Here is a 14450-nt window from a genome sequence, read left to right on the forward strand (position 1 = left end):
GCACCAATTGCTTTATCACTAGCATCAGTCTCTACCACAAACGGCTTAAGTGGATCAATGATTGCTAGGATGGGAGCAGTGACTACAACTACCTTGAGCTGTTCAAAACTACGTTTTTGGGCTTCTTCCCAAAAAAAGATCTTACCTTTTTCTTTAAGTTGATCCGTCAGAGGAACAACGATTTTGGCATAATCACGGATATACTGTCGATAAAATCCAGCTATGCCTAAGAATATTTGAAGCTCCGCAACCGTGTTGAGATGTGGCCATCGAAGAATGGCAGCGACCTTATCAGTGTCCATCTTGATGCCAGAATAAGAGATCACATGACCGAGGTAATGTATCTCTGTTTTAAACAAATTTCACTTGCTTTGCTTAGCATACAGAGTGTGAGCTCGTAGTTGTTCGAACACTAATTGTAAGTGTTCTATGTGTTCATCTTCAGTCTTACTGTAAATGACAATGTCATCAAGGAAAATCACAACAAAATTTTCAAGATAGGGACGTAAGACACTATCCATGAGCGTCATAAATGTAGTTGGAGCATTGGTTAAACCAAAAGGCATAACCAAAAATTCAAAATGCTCGAACCGTGTTCTAAAGGCAGTTTTAGGGATATCTGGCAAAAAGATACGCACCTGGTGGTATCTTGAATGAAGATATATCTTTGTATAGTATCTTGCTCTATGAAGTTGATCAAAAACTCATCCACTCGAGACAGAGGATACTTGTTCTTGATGGTTATGGCGTTTAATCCGCGATAATCTACGCACATGCGCATAGTACCATCTTTCTTTTTTACCAATAGAATTGGTGATGCCCAAGGCGAAGTGCTAGGTCTAATGAAACCACAGGCGAGGTAGTCAGCCAATTGACTCTCAACCTCCTTAACTTCTTCAGCACTCATACGATAAGGTGGTTTACTCACCGGTTTAGTGTCTGGCAGGACATCTATGCCATGCTGCACATCACGTGTAGGGGGTAAATCCAACGAAAAATCACTTGAGAATACATCACTATACTCCGTGAGTAAGTGAGTCAGCTTTTGTCATGCAAAAGGAGAAAGTAACTAGAGTTATGCTGGATGGAGAATCTTGTAGTTCCTGTAATGTTTGTTTTACAATAGTTGCACGTTGCTCAATAGAATTAAAATTGAAAGCACTTTGCTTATCGTTAGAATTCATTGCACTTTGCATACCATTACTAGAAATTCACAGCACTTTTCTCTTGAGTATTCACAAGACTTGGAGACAAGCAGTAACACAAAAAGAATTCATCTATTAAATCTGCTTTCTGTAAAATAGAAAGCTCAGCTGTACATGTAAGAGGTGCAAATGGTATATTTTTCTCACCAAGCAAAAGCACATGTTTACCATTGGCCATAAAGGATAAGGAGTTGTGTACATAACTAGTGTGCGATGTGTTTTCTAAACCATGCAGCCACTCCCGTCCTAAAACTACATCAACACGGTCCATGTTCATAACTTAAAAGTTAAGGGTCATCGTATGATCTTGAACAATAAGCTCAACCCCTTGAACTATTGTGTCACATACTTCTTTATCATTCCCATACATCTGCTCTACCACATACTTGTGGGAGCAGGGAGTCTGTGTCAGCTTCAATTTCTTGACTAGCTTATAGTTCAGGAAGTTATGAGTTGCACCATCATCCAGTAAAATACGAACATGTTGTCCGTTAATAGTTCCATGCATGCGAATCAAATCATGGGGGCCAAAGGTGGACTGCCACATTGAAGCATGCACACAACACTTGTGCTTTTCTTCCATATGAAGAACCTCTACAACACAATATTTAGGAGATGAATCTAATGTGAGGCGTTGCACCATGTGCGTAGCCTTTTCTTTGCCTTGCAAAAGAGGACAGTCTTTCTTGTTATGTTGGTCCGAAAGACATCTAAAACACAAATTGTGTTTCTTTGCACGCTCAAAATTAGCAGTGTTGAGAGACCCACGTGGAGTATCTCGTGATTGCTTAGGCTTCTTAGCCTCTTGTGGACATGGAGAGGTACATTGTCTCTTATTCCTCTTGGAGCGTGTGGGAGATCTACCTCGCCATTGGCTCTTAGCCACATTGCTCTTAGAAAAATTATTCTTAGAGTAGGGAACATTTCCTTTCCTCTCTTGGTCATCATCATATCTTTGGGCATGACCGATGGCTTCTTCCAAAGTTTTTGGATGTTGGGTCTTGACATGAAGACGATAGTCTTTGTCAAGACCCCTATTAACACCCCGTATCTTTTGGAATTCATCTAGACCTTCTAGTTTTAATATGAATTCTCGATACTTTGAAAGATACTGTGTGAGAGGGAGGCCAAACATGCGGCATGCATCCCATGCTAACCAATTCTTATCTTCTTCATTGGAGTCCAAAAACTCTTTGGAGAAAGAAGCTTGAAACGTAGCCCAAGACGGAGGACGAGCATCTATTGGAACTGTCATCCACCACTTATAGGCCTTGTCTTTAAGAGATAGACTTGTTTCCACAGCCGTCTTTATATCAGAGGTGTGTCTCAACCTATGAATATCACTCCATATGTGTAAGAACGTATTGACCACATCCTTGTTGTGATCACGCTCTTCCCCATGAAACTTAGGAATGGTGATATTCTTGTCTCTTGGATTCTTGAGTTGTGCGAGCTTGGCTTCCTTGAACCGTGTCATTTGTGGCTCCTTGAGCCATCTGTGAATTCATAAATTTCACAAGTAGCTCAGTAAGATTTGTAACATTTGCATTGAGTGCAGAGAGGTTGCGTTCAAGTACGCTTTGGCAACTTTCCAAAGTCTTGAAAGCAGCCATATCTACAAGGCCATGATCTCCTAGATTATCATCGTCATGCATATTAGTATCAGCAGTACCCGTGGTTTCCTGATTTTAATCTACATGCTCAAAATCAAAAGTGTGTGTAGGTGGGATATCCTCACTGGCCATGATAAACACACACTAATGTAAAGAGAGAGAAAAAAAACGTCAACTTGTACCTTGTAAAGCTTGAAGTCTTGTGTTTTTTATGCTCGGTGATTTGCGTTACATGCGAACCTCGCCTTGCAAAAATTATAGCGCTTCACGTGTCGTTCGTCAGAAGAACACCTTCGTTGATTCTTCACAAAAACTCGACATTTTTGTGAGGGCTTTTGTTTACTTTGAAGCTTCCTCTTTGAGGAAAAAAGAATTTTTGGAGGAAAACTTGCTTTCCTCCAAAAAGTGAAAAGGAAGAGTAAAACTACTTTCTTGAAGTTTAAAGCTTTCCTTTTCCTTCTATCTTTCTTGTCAACACAAGTATGCTATCTTTCTTGGCTATACACAAAAAGGCTCAATAGCTGGACGTTAGAGTGTTGGCCTCTTACCCTCATGGGGTGGGGTCAATCCTCCTTTATGCAAGAGTTAAGAGGCCCTTCCTATGAGTATAGCCAACGGAGCCTTTGAAGCCTTGGTGCCGTAGACTTGTCATTCAAGTTTGCCTTGGTCGTGTGTTGTGGAGGGCGTAGGTGGAAGGGTTACTATCGTTGTCTACCTTTACATGTTGTGCACGGAAAATTGTTGCCTTCTTTTTATTGCACAGTGGATACATCACTGTCTGCGGATCGTGGGAGAGAAGCATCGCGTTGCATGCACATGCAACCCGCTTTTATCCTTTCCAAAAAATAGCTCGGTTACCAGTGAAAGGGTGGTGGTAATGTATGTGATAGTCTCCATCCAACCGTGCTATCTTATAGACTCCCCTAGTGTACACATTGTTCGGCCGTGCCGGTGGCCTTGTCCATAGGACCCATGTCCTTACAGTGAGTTTGTTGCCCATCCAAGGGAGTTATGGTAAGATTAAGGGAAGAGAGAAAGTAATAGAAAAAGAGTGAAATTTAAGTGAAAAGAGAAAGAAAAACCCAATGGAGAAGGCATCGATCTAACTAGAGATCTGGTTTTGACACTAGCAGGCTAGTTTTCCCTGCATGATACCATTGTTGGAGTTTTTTTCGAACCTCGGGGAGCGCTGATGCATGAGCATTTTGCACTTTGTATGTTTGCTATAGTGTTTACTACATTGACAATACTCTCACTTGATCGGCCATGAGGAGTTTGTTTTGGTAGGCAATGAAGGGTTTCCAGTTGTTGTTGCAAAGACCTAGTCATGCTTTAAAACAAAGTATCCTGGTATATGAAGCTAGTGATCAAGTTTGAGGCAAGAAATGTTGATGCTGCAAGATGACCATCGAATGTGAAGAAAAAACCAAACGAGCATATAGGCCATGCAAGTCAGAGGCGAGAGGAGGTCTCTATAATATTGATCGAAAAGAGGGAACCCTCTGCAAGGTTTTCGAGCCTATGTGTGAACGAGGTCCATGGGGGAGTTTTTTAAAATATGCATATGTACATTAAAAAAATGATTTTATATGGCCATTGAAAAGACTATTGGGGCCGTCACCTTCAAATGATATATTCTCTCTAAGGATATATTCTCTTGTTGAATCTTCAAATGACACAACCACACTTACACAAATGACAAGCCGTCACACAATAGAGGAGATTGAATCAAATAATTAATACAATGTAAAAGCTAAGAACATATTTAGACGTATCAAAATTGGGACATGAAGATCATGACGTTGTAAACACAAGACCATGGCAGCTTAAGGTAATAGGATATGTGGAAAGCACTCTCTCCCTCTCCCCAAGGTTTTCTCTTTTAGGTTCTTCTTACTTCGTTTGCATATAGCCAGATTCAAAAATTTCACAACTCCTTTGTGCAACTCCATCGTCCACATGATTGAGATTTTTAACTTGTGGCAAGCTTTTTTAATCGTCTTTACCTTCGGACTCGCTTCAATTCAATACAAATGCGGTATGAGCTTTGTGGTGGTGGCGGGCGTGATATTTGCGTACAACCACGTCGTTAAGTTGGCTACAATGGCCACTCTTATATAATGCAAGAGAGGTTAGAAGGCGAGCGCAGCTATGGCTACTGCGAGCCCATTTTCTCAAAATTTGGCTACCCTGCAGAAGGCGGGGCGGCATGATCGCAGGTGTCTCTTGAAGGAAAATGCGAGATGCGTCTGCTTTGCACCTACCTATAGGTTTTCTCCGAGATCTTCTACAAAAGCACAGGCGTCGTTCGTTTTCGTCGCTGTGCAAGAAGAAGCCCCTGCTCCGGCTCGGGACTCCTCGTCCCTCAAGCTCGACCTACTTGTGAGAGCCCTCTCTATCCTTTCTTTTGTGTGTATGTTGTTAGAAGGCAACGTGCCCATGGTTTTGGTGTGCACATTGTCATCTTACTACCTTTAGGCAAAGTGCAGGCTATGGTTGCAGGCCTCGATCGAGGGCTCCTGGCATCTGAGATCGATCGAGTGAAGATCAATACTGCGGCAGCATTGCTTGAGGATGCCTGCGGTCCATTGCAATTGGCAGATGGCGAGGGTCTGCAGGGTAGATGGCGCCTTGTTTATAGCAGTGCCTTTGCGTCAGGGAGTCTGGGGGGGAGGCGTCCAGGGCCTCCAGTTGGTCTGTTGCCACTAACTCTGGGCCAGGTATTGTGGGAAGCTGGATAGAGGCATATACCCATTCGCACTCAAGTCTTATTAACGAATAAATTCCCGTATGATATCAAGCAGGTATACCAGAGGGTTGATGTGCTCGCAAGGGAACTCGACAATATAGTAGAGCTGCACGTACGGTCTCCCTGGCCACTACCTCCCCTGGACATCACAGCGACACTTGCTCACAGCTTTGAGGTTATTGGTGAGGGTGTCCTGCCCATTGCATGAGTCCTTGTGTTTTCTGTGAGATTCCTTCAAGTTGATGTGTGGAAAGTATCATTTTTACAGGTGATAACACCATCAAGATAACATTTGAGAAAACATCAGCCAAGGTTGGGGGACAGCTTCCACCGTTTACTCTGCCTCAGCTACCTGAATTTCTTCGGCCTTCTTCAAGTTTGCGTAGTGGTAGTTTTGAGTGCACATATTTGGATGAAAACATGAGAATTAGTAGGGGCGACCGTGGCGAGCTGAGGATTTTTGTCATGGCATAGAGCTTGTTGTCAGGCATTCACATGCTCTTCATCGTATTTTCAGCTGGGCGGTAGCACAGGCTTGGCATCTTGGATGCATTTACAAAGACTTACTGCCTTCTGTTATTGTTTAAAGCTTAAGTATGCCACCTATTGATAGTAAATTCCATTGTATACTTGTACACTTGTGTGTTTTTGGTACAAAATTGTATAGATTTTGTTTCGAGAGAGTGGCATCGCCTAGTTAGCAGTTTCCTTGCAGGAAATGGGTGTACTTGCCAGGTTTATTTTGCAGGTCCTTTGATAGAATATTATGTTTGTGTCTGTTTTTGTTCGTTTGGACATTTTTCTGTTGTTTAATGCCTATGGCCGAACCAAACTAATTCCAAGCTGCTTGTATATTTGTGTCTTCTATTGTTCATAGCATAGCCGGGTGTTTTTGACAGCATTTTGAGCGCTTTCTTCATTTTTCTGATAACTTTGGTAGTTTTCATACTTTTTTAAGTGACTATGGCTGGCTTGATCATTGGAGTAAATTATTGTTGGAAAGCATGCTTCGATCACCAATAGCACTCATTAGTCTCATACTTTGCTCGTTTTGTAATATGGTTTTGAGGGGTGTAGTTTGGAACATTCGTCCTTCGTGTGTCATACGATGGATTTCACATTGATGACACCTGCACATTCTCAGGGTCATCTCATCTGTTGGTTTGCAAGTGGTCTGAATTCTTTGTTCATCCATTTTACAACCCTTGGGCCTTGACTCAATGCAATCACTATGCCAGAGATGTAATCCCATATTATTCAACAAGCTCTCTTCCCCCTTTTTGGCAAGGTCATGAAAGGAAGCAATTTCTACTCAAGGAATTGAAACTTGCTAATAGAGGGATTCTAACTGTTACAAGCTCTTGTCATCCAGTGAACTATGTGTGCAAATCTGGGATTCATACATCTCTTAGGACTTGTCGAAGGTTCTTGACCCATGTGATGAATTACTCTTTATTGAGTGTGCACACAACATGTAATCCCCAAGTTGGGTTTGTTGGGGGTGGGGGGGGGGGGGGGGGGGGGGGGGGGGGGGGGGGGGATAAAGAAGAAAAAGCAAATCCACAATGGGATTTTAATGCAGAGGTTGCTAGATAATGCTCATGTGTATATGCATGGCAAGTACTTTAAATTAACTAAACAACGACATCAAGAATGTACTTAGCATCAATTAAACAATAACATTGATAATATAGAGGTTAAACATGACGTGTGCCAAGTATCTAGAGAAAGCAAACTATCGGTGAAGAAATCTAATCAGATCATCCAACATTGAGTACTATTCGCTCAACTAGCTTTGTGCATCTCTATTCTAGAGCTACTTTGCATACTCATGTTGCATATATAATAGAATGATTGCAAAGCAAGTTGGCATATTGCAGTGGGAAGCCTTCCCACATGCTACTGAGAGCATCCGCTACAACTTTATATCGACCTTTTATGAAATAGACTTTGAAGGATGTTTGCCCTTTTGGCCTTCCCTTCCTTTGAAGTAGTTTGAGATGTAATTCATTTGCATGATAAAATACTTTCTTGAATCGTGCACCATATACATAGCATCATCATTTCCTTTAAGTTCTCTATCATACTTGAGTAATTTTAGTAGCTCTGTTTATACAAAGGGTTTGTGAGGATTGCTATATTGGGAGCAATAGCAAAACCTACTTTAAGCTTATCAAAGCTATATTTCTACTCCTCTCCCAAGTAAAAGTATCTTCAAGATTTTAATTGGTCGGTCTTGGAAAGAGCAATATTGGAATATTCCTTGAAAAAATTGCGATAGTATCTAGCCAACTCTTGGGAAACTTGCAATATCTCTAGATTGGTAGGAGAAGGCCAATTTAAAATAGCCTCAACCTTTGCTTAATCAATATAGAGCCCTTGCGCATAAATACCATGTCCACAGCAATGTATTTTTGTCTTCATGAGCTCACACTTGCTCTCCTTTACATAGAGCTTGTGTACACGGAGTAATTCAAAAACTTTATGAAAATGGTCTAAGTATTCCACTCTAGAAGCATTATGGATAAGAATGTTATGTAAGAAGATTGACAACTTTGTTGAGATATGGACATAATACAATGTCCATAGGCATCATCATGGTAGTTGGGGCATTTGTAAAGCTAAAGTGCACAACTAAAAAATTGTAATGTCCATAGTGTGTTTGAAAGGCCATCTTGTGTAGTAATTTGGTACATTACATAAGTTTTGAACCGCAATATTAGATCGAACGTCAAAGTTGATGGACTACCTTAGCTGGGCGAATGTCAAAGTGTGTATCCACCAATGCTTTCTACGTAATTTTTGCGATGCAGCACTTGTTATGTTAAACAAGATTCTTATCTTGCCACCTTCTCTCCCTACCACTCCCTCAAAAGCAATTGACTAAGGTGATGACCAAGGCACAATCATTGGAATCCTTAGCAACAACGCTTCAAAAGATATCTTTCATTGGCACCATGGCACCATGCACTGCATGCGAGGGACAACTTCCCCGTAGGTTGCCCACCCCAATAATGTTTCAGCCAAAGCATGCTTAGACGCATATAACTAACCTCTGAGTTAAACTTCTTTGTTTTGTATATCTCCAAAAAAATGTGGGATCAACCTTGATTTTTTTGTCTACCTAAGTTAAAACATGTGTAGAATAAGCATATAAAGGAATATCTAGAACTAGCTAAGTACGCATATGGGTGGATGTGTTATGGATGCATGCACGAGTAATTAGAGCATATAATTATTTCTTTTTATTTCCATTTTTCACCTTCATTTCCTCCCTTCATTGTTATTACTTCTCCGTAATTATCCCCTACTTAATCACTTGCAAATGGTATGTAAAGCAAGGCTTTTTTCTCACTTGTGGTTGCATGTGCGCAACGATGTATTACGAGGTATATAGATGCATAATCTCATGCACTAGGATCATATCCTTATCTCTTTTTCCTATTTTTTTAGTTGGTAAATTCTCTTTTTTTCAATTAGCATCTAAGTCATTTTGATTGATTCTAGTATCATATCATTATCTCCTTTTCCTATTTTTTAGTTGGTAAAGTCTCCTTTTTGCAATTAGCACCCGAGTGATTTTGAATGATTCTAGTATTATCACCCTTCTTGCGTTTTTAGTGTACTATGTGAGAGATAGCCCCCAAGGAGGAATATGGGAAGTTCCAATGTCATCCTTGTAGCTCTAGGGAGTTCTGAACCCATGGTACAAGCGAATGAAGTACTAGATAGCCATCCTCAGCCGCACAGTGCTATTGTACCCACATCTATCTTGGTAAGTCAAATTGTTGATCTTTTGTTCATATATGAGTTGATCTTATTGAAAGGAACCTAAGATGTCTCAAAAACAACCAAAAAGTGTGATTTGCATCACGAGAGACGAGAATATGTATTCAAAGTCAAGTTAAAAAGAGCTGTTTTCCGAAAGGATTACTTGGTTTGAAGGTAAAACTGTTTGAACACCATTGAAAGGAATTCCTTCAGAAGAAGTTTACTGATAGGGCATCTTCTTGCGAGATGGAGTGTAGTTAGAAATACCCCTAGCGATTAGTAAAAGGAGAAGATTTTACCGGCTTCACAATTAGCAAATAAGAAACCCTTGCAAAGGCTCTATTGATTAGATAGAGAAAAATCCACGACTAGCAACAAGCTTAAAATAGTAAATGTTTCATTTTGTTAAAAGATAAGAGTTATTTTCATAAGGTTGTGTTTGAGAAAGGATTGCTTGGGTGATGTTTGAAGGGATGTATGAATGAAACTATAGGAAAAAATTAATAAAGGAACTCTGATTTAATATGCTAAAAAGTTTGGTAGTAATTAGAAAACAACAAGAATGGGTGAGTGTGGAGTGGAAGTGGGAGACTAGTATCCAATTGGACTATGCCTATGGTTGGGTGAATTTGATTAGTTTTTGGTACTTTTTACAAGACTAATTGCTAGTTAAGGATAAGTCTCCTAACATATTCAAGAATTTATGAATGGTGATCGTCCCTATATCCACATATAAACTTGGAAAATAACAATTTACATAAATAAAAAGCTATGAATTTCCAAGTTGTTCAAATAAATAGCAAAAAATTACAATAGATCTCATAGGTGAAGCTTTTTTCTCATAGGTTAGCTATGCTACTAACATTCTCCCCCTCTTGCTTTGTCTCATCTAAAGCTCTTTTGTAGCTTTTCTAATGCATTTTGATAGAGGGAATGCAAAGTTCTTTTTAGCACGAGTGATAAACTGCATGGTAATCTTGTTCTTTACTTCAATGGCTCAGTAGGCCACAAATCTAGCTCTTGCATATTGGAGTCTAAAGATCTTTGATCCAAAAGTGATGAATTTTGTATAGAAGGCCTCCTCGAATGCTTGCATGTAGTAAGATGGTAGAAACATCAATCTGACATAGAACCCGTACAGAACTTTGTTAGAGGGTTGGCTGGATAGATCATATCACAAGCCCTAATTTCCCTTGAGAAATGACATCTAAACTACACCAGACTGCTCGACCTTCTAAAAGGTTTTGATGCATGTGAGCATCATGCGGACTATCTTTACCAACATAGCTAAATCTGGTACCCTTTTAAACATTTCTGTAGCTTCTGTGAGTATCTTAATCATATATTTTCGATCCTTTGATGATGAGAGTCTTGGTAGTTTAGTCAAGTCGGATGTTTTTGTTGTATGACTTTATGACTACTCCAGCTCGCTACTCTTGGCACTGGACACTATGTTGGTTCCTTTCTAAGATCTTTAGATGCATTTTTGTGGATAATCAAATACATGGGGCTTTTGGATAGCTAAATTCTTTTTCAATTAGAGTGTGCCAATGTTGAGTCAGCCTCTTGCTCCTTCAATAGCCTCTCTTTTATGGATAGTAACTCAAACTTTATGAGAGGGTACGAGAATGACTATTGGTGCCAATCATCTTCCATTTCCTTGGGAGTAATCTGAGTGACTTTGAAGGAGTGCATCATCCTCTCTTCCCATTGCATGGCTTCTTTCCAGTTTTGTTCAAATTCTTCAAGAATGTTGGCCTTGAGCACTGTTTTGGCTACAAAACTTAAGTGTTGTAGCCAAAACTACACTTAAGCATAAGTGTTCTTTAGAGTCCTATTCTTTGCTTGTGTTTGAGAGTTGCTCCATGATCATAGTCATATCTATCATTTCTTCGAGTTCCCTGCGATTAACCTCTTGCAAGTTTTTGATCTGCTCCTGGGATTGGTCATGTAAGCCGATGTACTCTTCCAAGAATTCTTCTGCCACTTTGAGACAACTTCTGAATCTACCATGGAAAATGGCCACATTGTTCTGTCTGGTCTAAATTTTAGCCACTATGTCTTCCTAGCTACTTTGATTGAATCCTCCTCTAACTAGTAAGGTGGGAGTTCTTGTAATATTTGGTTCATGGTTTTGTTTTTTTGTGCAGTGCTTGGTAGCGATGGCATTGAGCATGTAAGTAGTAAATAGAACTTCTAGGTAAGGTACATTTCATAGTTCCAATATCTATGCACCTCCATTACTTGAGCTTGGGAATGTCAAATTCAATTATGTTTATTAAATATTATCACTGAAACCCATACAAACATGATACAACTAAAAAAAACCAACTTTGGACAAGAATTTCAAAGCAAGATAATAATTGTGATTATTATTTAGGGCTTAATTTTGGCATGAAAGTTGAACTTTGGCATTTCACATGGGTTGAGGCATCTTAAATAGGTAGAATTTGACTTTTCTCGTAAGTTTTGGACAATTGATGCAAGGCTTGGGTCAATTTTTAGGTAAGAGCTCTTTGAAATGACAATTGTGAAATAGAATGCTATGGCAATCCAAATTCTTTCGAACTTGGTGTGTGGGCTTGTGATGACATGTAAGAGCCGTCGGTGACACAAAAGTATGAAACTGGGCTCATTTTGACTCAAAAGATAATAAGCACGATTATTATCTCCTGGCATTTTTTCCAACTTTTTTGCAAGTTTCACATTGTACAATGGTAAACCATAATGTAATGAAGCAATAATGTGGTTTTGGTGAAAATTGGACCTTTCAAGTGCCTCTTGGATCAAATTTTTGGAAATTGGAAGCTTTGGTGCGTTTCTTTGACCAAGTGCACAAATGAAAATGGATTTCTATACTTTTTCTTGATATATGGGGCCAATACAACCTGCAAAGCAGGGTATACAAAGATTTTGACAGAATGATGCTTTTCTAGGCATATAGACAACAATCATGATTATTACCTAAGCTTGTGAATATTACCAAAATTGAAATTTCAAGTTACAAGCATAACTACTAGGCCTAGTATATAAACTTTAGCCCATTCCATTTGAATTTGAATTTGTCGACTTGTAGTTTTTCCCACTTTGACTCTTTGATATCTGCAATTTTGACCGTGAATCTTGTCTATGATTATCACTTTTAAGTGCATGGACTTGTTTCCACTTTGGCTCTTTGATATCTGCAATGTTGACCCTGAATCTTGTCTATGATGACTTTAATCACTTTTGAGTGCATGGACTTGTTTCATAGGTTGTATATATATGCCCTATCCAATTTGGATCAGTTTGGAGCCAATTTGTGGCAGTACTTAAAAAATGATACTTTGTGTACCTTCGAGCCATTTTATAATGCCATAGGCATTATTTGATGTTTCCTCAAGCTCCCAACTAGGTACATTGTCTATATACCCCATGGAAGCCTCTAGTGAAGTTATATTCCAATTTTGACACTTTGCAAATATTGAGATTATTATCTATAGACTCCCTTGGACCCTTGCCAAATATTCATGTGAGCTTATAGGAGTGTTCTATAAGTCTATGCTATGGTCCCATTCAAGTTTGGTTCACTTTGGTGCATCAAACCGGTCGTTATGGTCATTTTTGCGTCTTTCTACCTCTCTAATGCCCTGTTGACCTAGGTTTTTTTTTTGGCTACCCATTGGAAGAACCCACGATAAAACAAGTTCATTAGTTTATAATGTGTACAAGGCACCCATGTGAGAGCTGTTAGAGAGATGGCCAGTAAGAGATAGAGAGAGGTGGAGAGAGAGAGAGAACAAGCAAGAGAGAACCTCCTTCACATGATTCATTGCTTCACATGGGATGGAAGGAATTGGGCTAGCAGGTATAACCGCTCTAAAAAACCTGGCTTCATTGAATGTTCTACGTAATAATACTGTGGCCCTAGGCCCAGATCCTCTGTAACCATAGCTAATCTGATATTGTTCCTAAAATGCTCACGACCCCAAAGGGTTACACGAGTCACTCGACTTTTGTATGACCACCATTTAGTCTGGGATACTGAGGTTCCTAATTGTGGGAATAGATATAGTTCATAACGGAGTAATGTTGCTCTCCGTGTAGAGTCATCTGATTGATAAAGGTGTGCTTTTGCTATGGAAAAAACCAGTTCTTGATTGTAGGCCATTTTTTTAGCACTCCTGATATGCAAACATGCGGATGTGTATATTACTTTTGTACAGTTACTCCTTACTGCTACCTTGGATTGGTTTATATTTTAGTGTCTTCTGGCTTTTATAGACTCACTTTTTGACTTTGAATCAGAATTAATCACAAAAATGTGTTGTTAATATGCAGTATATCGAACACTGTTTAGTTCCTTGCTGGTATACTGTACCCCAGTTATTGGATGCTTGACTTAAGCCGAGTATAATGGTTTGTGGATTCTTGGGATGTGTGAGATAAACCTGAGCCTGGTTCAGAAAAGCCCGATAGTCGATTCGAACCGGGTATCGACTGCATTGGGGTTTCTAGTTGGTATTCAGTATGTGACTAGATATTTATTTGATTTGACCTTGCTTTAAGGTAAATAAACATCTCTATATACTGTACCCAGTTGCTGGGTGCATGACATATGCCGAGGATTAGGGTGTGTGGATTTTGTATTGGGATGTGTGACTAAACCTGAGCCAGGTTAAAAAATCTCGATTATCGATTTGAACCGGATATCGACGGCATTGGTGTGTCTAGTTGGTATACATTATAAGACTAGATATTTTATGATGTGACCTTGCTTTAAGGTAAATAGAATCTCTCTCTCCATTTACACTCTGTAGCGCATTTTTACTGCCTCTCTGTTGTGTCGGGCTGCCTGCAACACGTTTGTGCCTGCGCTAGGGTTGAGGTGGCATGTGAGTGTAGTTGCAAATACTGATGTAAGGTCAGACTGGATCTTTAGCTGGGACTATCCCTGAGTATCTAGCCCGTATGGGTGGCGTCTAACTCTGTAGCTGGACCGTGACAGTGGCGGATCTGCTCTCGATTTGCTTCAGCAAAGTATAAATGCCCCCTAAAATTGTGAGTACTCTTACTCACTTGGCATCGTGCTGTACTCACTTGTGTGCATTCTATACTGTGTGGGTGAGTAGA

The 14450-nt window shown here is 39.8% G+C and overlaps 1 protein-coding gene across 1 annotated transcript; it reads left to right on the forward strand.

Annotated features, from left to right (window-relative positions):
* The first annotated feature begins 4886 nt into the window (after positions 1-4886).
* FIB4 (Plastid-lipid associated protein PAP / fibrillin family protein) lies at positions 4887-6246 on the forward strand. Its single transcript, XM_086493059.1, has 4 exons — positions 4887-5200; positions 5308-5538; positions 5623-5749; positions 5836-6246. The coding sequence occupies exons 1-4, from the start codon at positions 4970-4972 to the stop codon at positions 6039-6041; spliced, it is 795 nt and encodes a 264-aa protein (XP_086349185.1). The 5' UTR covers positions 4887-4969; the 3' UTR covers positions 6042-6246.
* The last annotated feature ends 8204 nt before the right edge of the window (positions 6247-14450 follow it).

Source organism: Adiantum capillus-veneris, chromosome 2, assembly GCF_014529385.1.
Source record: "Adiantum capillus-veneris isolate H3 chromosome 2, ASM1452938v2, whole genome shotgun sequence".
Classification (NCBI taxonomy): Eukaryota; Viridiplantae; Streptophyta; class Polypodiopsida; order Polypodiales; family Pteridaceae; genus Adiantum; species Adiantum capillus-veneris.